Source organism: Telmatherina bonti (assembly GCF_933228915.1).
Source record: "Telmatherina bonti genome assembly, chromosome: 1".
NCBI classification, from domain to species: Eukaryota; Metazoa; Chordata; class Actinopteri; order Atheriniformes; family Telmatherinidae; genus Telmatherina; species Telmatherina bonti.
Genome location: NC_136619.1, coordinates 1,222,929 through 1,235,760, shown reverse-complemented (window position 1 = coordinate 1,235,760; position 12,832 = coordinate 1,222,929). Strand labels below are relative to the sequence as shown.

The following is a 12,832-nucleotide window of genomic DNA, read 5'->3' as shown; positions in this document are numbered from 1 at the left end:
CAACCCCATTTAAAAATAAATATCTGGGAGTAAATAATTACACATTATAATGAACATTATTTTAAGATGTGGGGTCTCATTTAAAAAACGCTATAGCTAATGGGAGCTAGCAGCAGCGAGCAAATCAACGGGTTGTAATTTTCTGGTTTAAAGCTAAGCAGGTTCTGCACCATCCGTCTGTTTGATGACATGAACTTCCAAGGAGTTTCTCAACGGATCCGCTGTCTGTGAGGGAAATAGTTTCAAGGTCATTTCTAGCTTTCTGTGCTCGGTACCAGGTGCTTGTTGGGGAACAGCAACCAGCAGATGTCTAGCTTGGACAGTGTAGAATTAGCAGTCTGTGTAAGATGAGACATGATTCCCATGTGAGGAAGTATTTGTGCAGGAGACTGCAGAATGAGACGCTGTATAAGCTTGATGAAGTTGCTGTGAGAAGCCTTCCTGGTGTGCACCCTGAATCTCCGTCAGTCTGTCCTCTCTCAGTCCTCGTGTCTCTGGTCTGTGGTGTCAGGAGGATCTTCCTCCACAATTATCCACAACATCGGCACGCACACCACAGGCCAGGTCGGCATGGATGTCGCCATGGCAACCCGTGGTCGTTTCTCATGTTGTTGCTCCATGTAATGAAAAAGGGTCCATATTATTTATCTGGAGACAACCTGCTCTGGCCTGGTTGGTAAAACCTTTTCCGTTGTGGCATTTCAGCACGTTTTCTGTCCCAGCTCGCCATGAATTGTGGAATAAACTGCTGTTAGGTGCTAGCATGGCGCGTTTGACCCATAATGCTTAGCGGCTCCTGTTCCAGGTATGTAGCAGTCATTGGGTCTTTGCTCGTCTATCCCTGGGTGGTTTGGAGCTGCCATCAGGCAGGACCACCCTCCAGGCAGGACCTGGACTCCTCCAGGACTCCAGGGAGGGTGGGGAACAGCCTCTCTGAGGCCTGCAGGTAGCGTATATTCATACTGCTATGCAGGTATGTAGTACAGAGAAGTACGTAGTAGATGTTGTCTCCAACTGGTTGTGATGATTATCAGAGCGTCCAGTGGAAACCGCCATGACTCCGTCACAGTGTCTCCATGGCAACGAGCTGTTAGATGAGGGTGGGCCGTTCCAGACTAAAGGCTGTTTGGCAGGACTTGTACAGGAGTACCGTGGTTACCATGACCACACCTACCCGGCCAGAGCATTCATCCAGGGCGTAGGATCCTGCTCCTGTCGGACTACGGCGTCAGACCAAGCGGCAACCTCCGGCGGTTAAAAGTGAAGCCTATGCGGAAGTGCAGAAAACTGCAGTTCCCCTTTCATCCACTAGGGGCTGCAAAACAGAGAAAATCCTCATAGACTCCCATGTTGAAAAGACCAACTTCACAGCAGGAATAAACATGTTTACAGCAGGAATAAACACGTTTACAGCAGGAATAAACACGTTTACAGCAGGAATAAACACGTTTACAGCAGAAATAAACACGTTTACAGCAGAAATAAACACGTTCACAGCTGTAATAAACACGTTTACAGCAGGAATAAACACGTTTACAGCAGAAATAAACATGTTTACAGCCTGGTACAAAAATCCATGTTAGGTTTAATACGTCAGCTTTACCTTCATGACAACTGTGGGGGGAGTGAATTTTTTTCTAACTCGGCCGTTTAAAGTAAATTAATCTGGAACTTCGGCATATTTAGGGGCGTGTCCTTTTGATTGACAGGTACCCGATCTCCCGCTTCAAGTCAGAAGAACGTAGAACAACCGCGGTTTTTAGCCGGTTAACAACGTGACTTAGCTTTAGCCCGCTTACCTCCGTTAGCTGGTTAGCTCCTGTTAGCTCCTGTTATCTCCGGGTTAGCTCGGTTAGCTTTTAGCTACAGAAAGCCTGGAGTTCGCTCGATGTCAATCATCCACCATGACGCTCACAGCCCCCCTCTCAGCTCCACCTCTTTGCCCATATTTGTATTTTCCGGGCAAGACGACACGCATGCCCCTGCCAAGATGGTGATGGTAAGAACCGCCCACCGAGCTTCAATTCAGCTCCTCAGAAACCTACGGGTGACGTTACGCAGGCTCCGCCCATCTTTTACATACAGTCTATGCATCAGACTGAGGTTGTCCGTGTCTGGTTTGGATCCTGATCAGGTGAAGTCTGACTGACGTCTGTCTGTCTGTCTGTCCTCTACAGCATCGACAAAGTGTCCAGAGTGGCATCCCCGGTTCTGGTGATCCACGGTACGGAGGATGAGGTCATCGACTTCTCCCACGGCCTGGCGATGTACGAGCGCTGCCCGCGTGCTGTTGAGCCTCTCTGGGTGGAGGGCGCCGGTCACAACGACATCGAACTGTACGCCCAGTATCTGGAGAGACTCAAGCAGTTCATCTCCTCCGAGCTGCCCACCTCCTGAGCTGCAAGACCCCCTCCGTCCCAACATGCTCCTCGGGTTCTCCTTCAGTTCAGGAGGTCTGTGCCTCCTCATGTCAGAGGAGGAGGCGCTTCACAACGGCTGAGGTGTCGACTGGTCTTGTTTGAGACCGTTTATGAATGAGCCTCATACCCCACTGCTCACCTTCCCTCTGTTTCTTCATCGTCATCATCATCCTACAATGTTGTTTTATTCATTTTTTAAATTTTTTTCATTTTTTAAAGTTTTAATTTCAGGGAATCAGCTGCAGGTTTGGCCCCATTTGGCCTTGTTTGGCTCCGTTGGGCCCCATTTGGCCTTGTTTGGCCTCTTTCAGGTGTTCTCTCTCTCCTTTCTTTATATTCCACTTTGTAGTGGTGGTGAGAGCTGATGGACTCAACCTGTTCCCGGACCCTTATCCGAGTCTGGACCTCCTGGTCCGGCTAACTGACCGTGGTCTTTGTTCTTCACCAGGGGTCTCATTTATGAAACGCTGCGTAGCATCGATACTGAAAGTATTCATACGTTATCGATGTGATTTCATGTTTACGGTGACAAACGCGGAGAAAAGAGCAAAGAAAGGCAGTTTCACCGTGGTGGAGAGTCCTTTAATATTTACTTAGTTACTGCAGCCGTGGCGAGACATTACAGGAAGTGATGTAACCGGCCTGCGTCTGGAGGAGGATGGATGATAAATGCTGCTCTGATCAATCAGAGACATAACTGATGAACTGAAAGAAGTTAAAACGTATTAATTAGTGTGACGTCATGTCGGTTTTAACCCTGACATGAGTTTCCGTGTACAGGCGTCCCGTGTGGAAAACCTGAAAACTGCGTGTTCACGTCGCTCTGTTCTCTTACAGTGCAGGAAACTGATCCACCAACTGGTCATATTAATGATGTCATCAGGATGACATCATCACGCTGGGCGCTGCTGCAACAGAATTATGGATCGTTTCACAGGATGATGATGTTCCTGCAAGCTGAGAGCAGAGTGTTCGTTAATTACAGATTATATCAAACCACACCTGTAGACTAATTCCAGCTGGTAAGAGCCGGTTACCATGGGAACCCAGTGGCGTGCTTGTCTCAGGGACCCTCCTTCCCTCCTGATTCTCCGTCTGCAGGCTCTTCCAGCAGAGCCAACGATCATCGGGGAAGCATGACACTTGTGTCACCGCAGTGTTTCCATGTTTACAGTAATCAGGCTGATTGATGTCAGGGATAATGCCCAACGAGGTGTCCATTATCAGAAATGAATGGAAAACACAGAGGCGTCGGATGGTTGCCTCTGTGTCGTCCATTTATTTCTGATAATGGACACCTTGGAGGGCATTATCCCGCTTATACCATGATGAGATCAATCACTAATGTTGTTTTTACTGTTAAAATAATGTTTTTAACAAGAAAAGCGCTGAGCGGACTATTTAATGTCTCTTGTTGTGGCGTTGCCAAGGTAACCATTGCCAGCGCCTGAGCTCGACACGCCATCAGGTAATCGAGCCTGAAAGATAAGAGTGTTTAACGGATTCCAATAAAAATGTGACTTTCTGCCTGAAAATGCATATTTCTTCACAATATGAAGGAGATCGGGAGGGACATTCGATGGTTGGTTTCTATCACAGCATAAGAAAAATTTGGCCGTGGAAAAATCTAAATGCAAACAGCATGGTCCTTTTTAATCCTTGAAGATCGCTGTAAAATTGGCGTAACCGCTGGAGCATTCATGCAGAGAAACACGGATGGTCCGCTGCACCGCTGCAGGGTGACGTCAGAGCCACTCTGTCCCTCTATTAGAGATCTGGAGCTTCATCACAAACTGATTAAGTATTATTTAATACGGTTTAAACAATATGATTGATATTTTATCTGCAGTGACTGATTTCAACTAATGATCGTGGTAGAACATGACCATAATACAGTACTGAGACTGGGAGGGATCAGAGACTTTTTTTTTTTTTTCTTTCTCCCTTTTCTAACCTGGTTATTGTTCAACTGTTGGTCTAAATTAACCTGAAAAAATAACTTAAAAACTGACAGATCAGATACATTCATTAGTAACCATGGGTCGCTGTTTGACATAATCCTTCCAGATATTCTTTCTGCTTTCGGTTCTGTCCGTTTGTCGCTAACATTTCTGTTGCCACAGTTACCAGCTGGCGTTTGAGGCGGCGCAGTGATTTAAAATTGTTTGGCTATTTGACTTTGACTTTTATTTAACTGGTGTCCTATATCACTTTTAACTGACACCCTGCAACCAATCAGAATGGAGTACCCGGACCATGGTATAAGATGTTAAACTATCACCCTGATGATCATCGGGAGGAAGGTGATGAAATGCTCTGCACACTTTAATATTTATGTTGCTTTAAAAGCTTTTTATGTTTGTGTGAAAGGTTCTCATGGAAAGTTCTGCTTTAAATCGACCAGAACCTGATCGATCAGATCCAGAACCAGAACTTGGAACAGAACCAGATCCAGAACCACAATCTGTGTAGGTCTGGGTCAGAATCTGCGGGGGGGGGGTCCAGGAGTTTGTTTGGAAATCAACTTTGCGTGAAAAGTGACGTACACCAGTGTCAGGCCTGTTTGGTCTTCACGTTGGTTAGAAGTGAGACCCCCGAAGACCACCTCCCTGACCTCTGACCGCGCTGACTCCTCTGACCTCGCTGACTCCTCTGACCTCCGACCTCGCTGACCTCCCCGACTCCTCTGACCTCGCTGACTCCTCTGACCTCCGACCTCGCTGACCTCCCCGACTCCTCTGACCTCCCTGACCTCGCTGACCTCCCCGACTCCTCTGACCTCCCTGACCTCTGACCTCGCTGACCTCCCCGACTCCTCTGACCTCCCTGACTCCTCTGACCATGCTGACCTCTGATCTCCCTGACCTCTGATCGCGCTGACCTCCCTGATGTGTCAGCGACGTAATGGAACCGACCACGTTTGGTGTTGCTTTAGGAGGGAAATGGGGAGTGCACCGTTGTCACGGCAACATGTGGGGGAGGTTTTCCACTGCTAGCCACAGTCTGATCTTATGACGGGGCGTGCAGGTGTGAGGAAGATGAAGGTGGGAGGGTGGTCACTGAAAGCAGTAAAACTGAACCCTTCAAAATAAAAGCCTTAAATGTGATGGAACTGTACGATGAAGCAGAAGCTTTGACTGGAATAAAGATGCATGAAGCCATGTTTGTCTGTCTGTCTGTCTGTCTGGAGAACATAAAGGCTGTGCAACATGAGGAGGGACTGAATGAACAATTCGGCAGTTTGAGGTGTGGAAGTCACATGACTTAAAAGCATTGATCTTTGAATTATTGAAATGATATGAAACAGCACAAGATGCAAATGGAGGAGGTGAAGGCAGCACTCGCAGACAAGTGTTGGATAGTTTAGACAGTTCTGTGCTTGTGGAGATGGTACGCTAACTGTACGCCACGACCACAACCCACTGCAAACTGCGTGGGGTGGGAGAGAAGTGCTAGTGTCCAGAGGAAGTCCAGCTGGAACCGTCAGCTGCATGTCGTAAAGGAGTCCCGTCCTGCAGGAGACCAGAGTCCAGACAACCAGCAGATGCTCCCACCAGGTGGCCAGTGGATGAAACGGTGCAGGAAAAGACTGGGATTTCATCTGAATCCTCGTGTCCATGGAAACGGGACTGGTTCCCAGTCCGCCGGCTGCACAAAGCCACATGAACCAGTTGCGTCTGTTCCCAGAATGTCCAGTTTTTACACAAGTTCAGAGCTTCAAGTGGAACAGAATAAGTGGTGGTACTCCCTTAATGACTTGCTGTCAGTTTGTCATGCAAATATGAAACAAAAACATGGCTGACACCTACATGTAGATCTATAAATAGATCTGTAGATTAATAGTTTTATTGCACAGAAATTACAAAAACAAACAGCAAGTTCTAAATCTAATCCACATTTGCCAAATTCAAAGTATCATGGAGACACTTTTATGAACTTCAAGCCTCATTGCTGGACATTAAAAATAACACTGAAATGTAAATACATAAACTAAAAGTTCATGTCCCCCGGGGGCTCCTGTGGGGGGTACTCCGGGAGTATGGGGTACCGGACCCCCTTGTGTGAGCTGTCCGGTCCCGGTACGACAGGTGTCAGAGCTTGGTTCGCATTGCCGGTAGTAAGTCGGATTCGTTCCCAGTGAGGGTTGGACTCCGCCAAGGCTGCCCTTTATCACCGGTTCTGTTCATAACTTATATGGACAGAATTTCTACACTGCAACAAATCCAACTTGTATTGGTTGGCCTGAAACAGTCATTTAAGTAGGTAAAACTTGAAAATATGTATTAATGGCATTTAAAGCACTAATGTTAGTAATCCCAACAAAACAAGCAAGTTGTTTGTCCAAAAACAATAAGGAAAGTCATTAAAAATGATAACTTTAAGTTGGAGTTCAATACAAAGGACAACAGTTCTGCTAACTTTAATTTCTTTGTTGTAAAATGCGGGAAAACCAACTTTGAGTTTGCAATTTTCACTTGAAGTCTCACCTGGCTGTGCTGCCTCGAGCTGGACTCCACGCAGGTAAGTTTTTATTTAAATTAAGTTTAAATGGTATGGGAAGTGTTGATTAGTGTTGTGTAGTATGTTGTAGATTCATGGAGGAGGCAACCTACACATTTTCAACATTTAAACACAAACAGCTTTTTACTCATCAGCCGTTAGCAGAACTGTTGCATGAGTTAGCAGTTAGCAGCTAGCTTAAACAGGACAAGACGTATTATCTTCTACTAGTTAGTACCGTTCAAACAGGACAAGACGTGTTAGCTTCTACTGGTTAGTAGCGTTCGTGTTAGCTTCTACTGGTTAGTAGCGGTCAAACAGGACAAGACGTATTATCTTCTACTAGTTAGTACCGTTCAAACAGGACAAGACGTGTTAGCTTCCACTGGTTAGTAGCGTTCGTGTTAGCTTCTACTGGTTAGTAGCGGTCAAACAGGACAAGACGTATTATCTTCTACTAGTTAGTACCGTTCAAACAGGACAAGACGTGTTAGCTTCTACTGGTTAGTAGCATTCGTGTTAGCTTCTACTGGTTAGTAGCGGTCAAACAGGACAAGACATGTTAGCTTCTACTGGTTAGTACCGTTCAAACAGGACAAGACGTGTTTGTGGTGATTCCTGTTCCCTGGTGGGCGTGGTCAGCTGAGAACTGGAAGCACACCTGATCCACATTCCTGCAATCAACAACCCATTTAAGACCAGCTCTGCCTGCTGTCCAGCGCCAGATTGTTGATTGCCCTGCGGTAAAACAGCTCTCGGCCTCTGCTTACGTTGCTTGTGCAAAACCTCGATTTGTAACCTGTCCTGTCTTCCTCCTGCCAGTGAAAGCCTGCCAGTTCATAGATGCTACCTGCCAGTCTGCCAGTTTTGCCTGCCTGCCCGTTCGCTTGCTCCCCTGCTTGCCTGCCTCCTGCTGCTCGCCATTCTGCCAGTCTCTGAAGTTCTGCTGGAAGAATTCACAGGGATCTGTGGAGAACCAATAAACCTCTCTCTGTACTCTGACAGTGTCCGCTCTTTGGATCCTACTAGCCCCACTTTTACAACAGTGTTAGCTTCTACTGGTTAGTACCGTTACATATTAAAATGATAAGCTGTAAGTCATGTCAGAATTGATAAAAATTATGATAGTGTAATGAAAGGCCAATCTACCTATTTGAAATATTTTGTTGGTCAAAATTTAGGCCTGCCCTGAATTTACTACATTGCTTTTGATTAAAAAAGCAATCAATATATTGTCTTTCTGTTTAAAAGCATTGAAATGCATTTCATTGACTGCCCTGTTTTATACTGACTGCTGACTTTCTTAACCTAAACTGAAGTAGGCATTGGGTTTAGGTATAGATATTGTTATGGGGTGGCGGTGAGGAAGGTGAAGGTGTGGACCCAAACGCAGAGATGAGGGAAACAGTGATGCAGATTCCGGAAAGTTTATTCTAACCAAATGCACTCAGGGGACTAACAAGTACAACAAAGTAGCGCAACAAAATGATCCAGAAACCAAGAACTAAAACTGAGGGGTATAAATACACGGGGGAACCAAACAAGAAACTGGTGTACGGAATAAACTGAAACAAGACCAGGTGAACTCAATGAACAGGAAATCAATAAAGCTAAACAACAAACAAGGGAACCAAACAGGAAATACTACAAAATAAAACAGGAAACCTGAACTAAGGAAAAACACAAACCACCACATCATGACAGATATAGGTTGATAACCTTAAATAGTATGTTATTTGTAATTAATATTTACTGCAGCTAAATTTATTAAAAATAAAAACAATGAATGTGTACTCTTTTCAGCTCAAGGGTCTAGTCTAGTCTTTGCATTGTCATTAAATTTATAAACGTTGTGTAATGTAAAACATTTCTGCTGACTGCCTTACTAATTCCCAGCAAATTGTCATCTTTTGTTTGAAATGAAATCAGTTCAAGTTCTGCAGGTTTACCAAGGCCATGGAAGCTGTTCAGCTGAAACATTATCGGCTCCGTCACAGAGGGTCACAGAGGGCTTTGCAAACACAGGGAATGCTGACCTTTCAGAACCATCAGTGCTTTCAAATCACATCTTTCACGACTGCATAGGACTGTCCAACTAAGCATAAGTTGTCTTTCATTTTTCTTATTGATAAAAGCACAAGCTGTTTTTTATTTGCCTTTTCATTTGATTCAATGCTGCTAGTTTAAATAAAACTAAGGTTTTGAGGATGTATGTTGCTTCTGTAATTATTTATGCATTTGATTAGAAGTGATTGAAATTAAATTATGAAGTTGAGTTACATTGTGTGTGCAATTTTAAATTACTCTTAAATTATTCTGCTATATTAACTCGACCAAATTCAAGTGGATTTTGTGAAAGAATTTGAGTTATTACAGTGTAAAATGATACATTATTACAACTTATGAAAGAGTTACAGCAAGTTAGGATTAAGAGTTATAACCATGTAGATTTTTAATTAGTACAACTAGTGGAACAGTTACCAGAGCTAAAATTGAAAAGTTATTACAATATAAAATTATAATTTAGTGGATCTTACAATTGAGTTGTAAAAAATCCTCTTTTAGAGTTGAGCAAACTCAAAAGGAAAACTTAAAATATTTAGTTTAGCTGTTCAACTTAAAATTTTATCAAAGTTTGTTGCCTTGAAATTTTAAGTTCAGTCAGCTTTTTCTTTTTTACAGTGTAGGTGCAGCCGAGGTGTTGAGGGGATCCGACTTGGTGGCCTCAGGATTGGGTCCCTGCTTTTTGCAGATGATGTGGTCCTGTTGGCTTCATCTGGTCGTGATCTCCAGCTCTCGCTTGAGCAATTCGCTGCCGAGTGTGAAGCGGCTGGGATGAGAATCAGCACCTCCAAATCTGAGACCATGGTCCTCAGCCGGAATAGGGTGGATTGCCCTCTCCGGGTCGGGAGTCAGGTCCTGCCTCAAGTGGAGGAGTTTAAATATCTCGGGGTCTTGTTCACGAGTGAGGGAAGGATGGAGCGCGAGATCGACAGACGGATCGGTGCGGCGTCTGCAGTAATGCGGACTCTGCGCCGGTCTGTCGTGGTGAAGAAGGAGCTGAGCCAGAAGGTGAAGCTCTCCATTTATCAGTCGATCTACGTTCCTACCCTCACCTATGGTCATGAGCTGTGGGTCGTGACCGAAAGAACGAGATCTCGTATACAGGCGGCTGAAATGAGTTTCCTCCGCAGGGTGGCCGGGCTCTCCCTTAGAGATAGGGTGAGGAGCTCGGTCATCCAGGAGGAGATCAGAGTAGAGCCGCTGCTCCTCCGCATCGAGAGGAACCAGTTGAGGTGGCTCGGGCATCTGGTCAGGATGCCTCCTGGACCTCCCTGGTGAGGTGTTCCAGGCACGTCCCTCTGGGAGGAGATCCCGGGGAAGACCCAGGACACGCTGGAGGGATTATATCTCTCGGCTGGCCTGGGAACGCCTCGGGATCCCCCCGCAGAGTTGGCAAATGTGGCTGGGGAGAGGGAAGTCTGGGCTTCCCTGCTTAGGCTGCTGCCCCCGCGACCCGACCCCGGATAAGCGGCAGAAGATGAAGATGAAGATAAAAGTATACGAACAATTTCAGGCATCATTAATATAAAAAAACAATGCAACATTTTTCTAAATACAGTATTTTACCTTGACAAATGTGCAATGATACTTTAATTAGTGATATTTATAATTGTTTATGATTTATTTTCATTTACTCTACAAAATAGTTATAAAACAACATATAATCATAATTATATTCTGTAAATCTTCTATAAAATATTGCTGTCATTTTTTTCCTATTTATCACAAAGGCAAATTGTGTAATAACATTATGTTAGTTGTATCATTTATTTATTTATTTTCCAATGAGTGGAAACGTGTTGGATGACTCACCAGTCTGTTCAACATGTCTGTTAGTAGTACTACTGTAGTACATGTCTGTTAGTAGTACTACTGTAATACATGTCTGTTAGTAGTATTAGTACATGTCTGTTAGTAGTACTACTGTAGTACATGTCTGTTAGTAGTACTACTGTAATACATGTCTGTTAGTAGTATTAGTACATGTCTGTTAGTAGTACTACTGTAGTACATGTCTGTTAGTAGTACTACTGTAATACATGTCTGTTAGTAGTATTAGTACATGTCTGTTAGTAGTATTACTGTAGTACATGTCTGTTAGTAGTATTACTGTAGTACATGTCTGTTAGTAGTATTACTGTAGTACATGTCTGTTAGTAGTATTACTGTAGTACATGACTGTTAGTAGTATTACTGTAGTACATGTCTGTTAGTAGTATTACTGTAGTACATGTCTGTTAGTAGTATTATTGTAGTACATGTCTGTTAGTAGTATTACTGTAGTACATGTCTGTTAGTAGTATTACTGTAGTACATGTCTGTTAGTAGTATTACTGTAGTACATGTCTGTTAGTAGTATTACTGTAGTACATGTCTGTTAGTAGTATTACTGTAGTACATGACTGTTAGTAGTATTACTGTAGTACATGTCTGTTAGTAGTATTACTGTAGTACATGTCTGTTAGTAGTATTACTGTAGTACATGTTTGTTAGTAGTATTACTGTAGTACATGTCTGTTAGTAGTATTACTGTAGTACATGTCTGTTAGTAGTATTACTGTAGTACATGACTGTTAGTAGTATTACTGTAGTACATGTCTGTTAGTAGTATTACTGTAGTACATGTCTGTTAGTAGTATTATTGTAGTACATGTCTGTTAGTAGTATTACTGTAGTACATGTCTGTTAGTAGTATTACTGTAGTACATGTCTGTTAGTAGTATTAGTACATATCTGTTAGTAGTACTACTGTAGTACAAGACTGTTGGTAGTACTACTGTAGTACATGTCTGTTAGTAGTACTACTGTAGTACATGACTGTTAGTAGTATTAGTACATGTCTGTTAGTAGTATTACTGTAGTACATGTCTGTTAGTAGTATTACTGTAGTACATGTCTGTTAGTAGTACTACTGTAGTACATGTCTGTTAGTAGTACTACTGTAGTACAAGACTGTTAGTAGTACTACTGTAGTACATGTCTGTTAGTAGTACTACTGTAGTACATGTCTGTTAGTAGTACTACTGTAATACATGTCTGTTAGTAGTATTAGTACATGTCTGTTAGTAGTATTACTGTAGTACATGTCTGTTAGTAGTATTAGTACATGTCTGTTAGTAGTATTACTGTAGTACATGTCTGTTAGTAGTATTACTGTAGTACATGTCTGTTAGTAGTACTACTGTAGTACATGACTGTTAGTAGTATTACTGTAGTACATGACTGTTAGTAGTATTACTGTAGTACATGTCTGTTAGTAGTATTAGTACATGTCTGTTAGTAGTATTACTGTAGTACATGTCTGTTAGTAGTACTACTGTAGTACAAGACTGTTAGTAGTACTACTGTAGTACATGTCTGTTAGTAGTACTACTGTAATACATGTCTGTTAGTAGTATTAGTACATGTCTGTTAGTAGTATTACTGTAGTACATGTCTGTTAGTAGTATTACTGTAGTACATGACTGTTAGTAGTATTACTGTAGTACATGTCTGTTAGTAGTACTACTGTAGTACATGTCTGTTAGTAGTATTATTGTAGTACATGTCTGTTAGTAGTATTACTGTAGTACATGTCTGTTAGTAGTATTACTGTAGTACATGTCTGTTAGTAGTATTACTGTAGTACATATCTGTTAGTAGTACTACTGTAGTACATGTCTGTTAGTAGTACTACTGTAATACATGTCTGTTAGTAGTATTACTGTAGTACATGTCTGTTAGTAGTATTACTGTAGTACATGTCTGTTAGTAGTACTACTGTAGTACATGTCTGTTAGTACTACTGTAGTACATGTCTGTTAGTAGTACTACTGTAGTACATGACTGTTAGTAGTATTAGTACATGT

The 12,832-nt window shown here is 43.0% G+C and overlaps 1 protein-coding gene across 7 annotated transcripts in view; it reads left to right on the top strand.

Moving 5' to 3' along the window:
• The window catches only part of abhd17c (abhydrolase domain containing 17C, depalmitoylase), a 32,545-nt gene extending 27,033 nt beyond the window's left edge, over positions 1-5,512 (top strand). For 3 of the 7 annotated variants that reach the window (XM_079239643.1, XM_079239642.1, XM_079239641.1), the window contains one exon: positions 2,178-5,512. In XM_079239643.1, coding sequence (XP_079095769.1) covers positions 2,178-2,397 — 220 coding nt within the window. In that variant the 3' untranslated portion in view covers positions 2,398-5,512. The other 4 variants (XR_013771292.1, XR_013771291.1, XR_013771293.1 and 1 more) reach the window with 4 other exon arrangements.
• Positions 5,513-12,832: the final 7,320 nt, after the last annotated feature.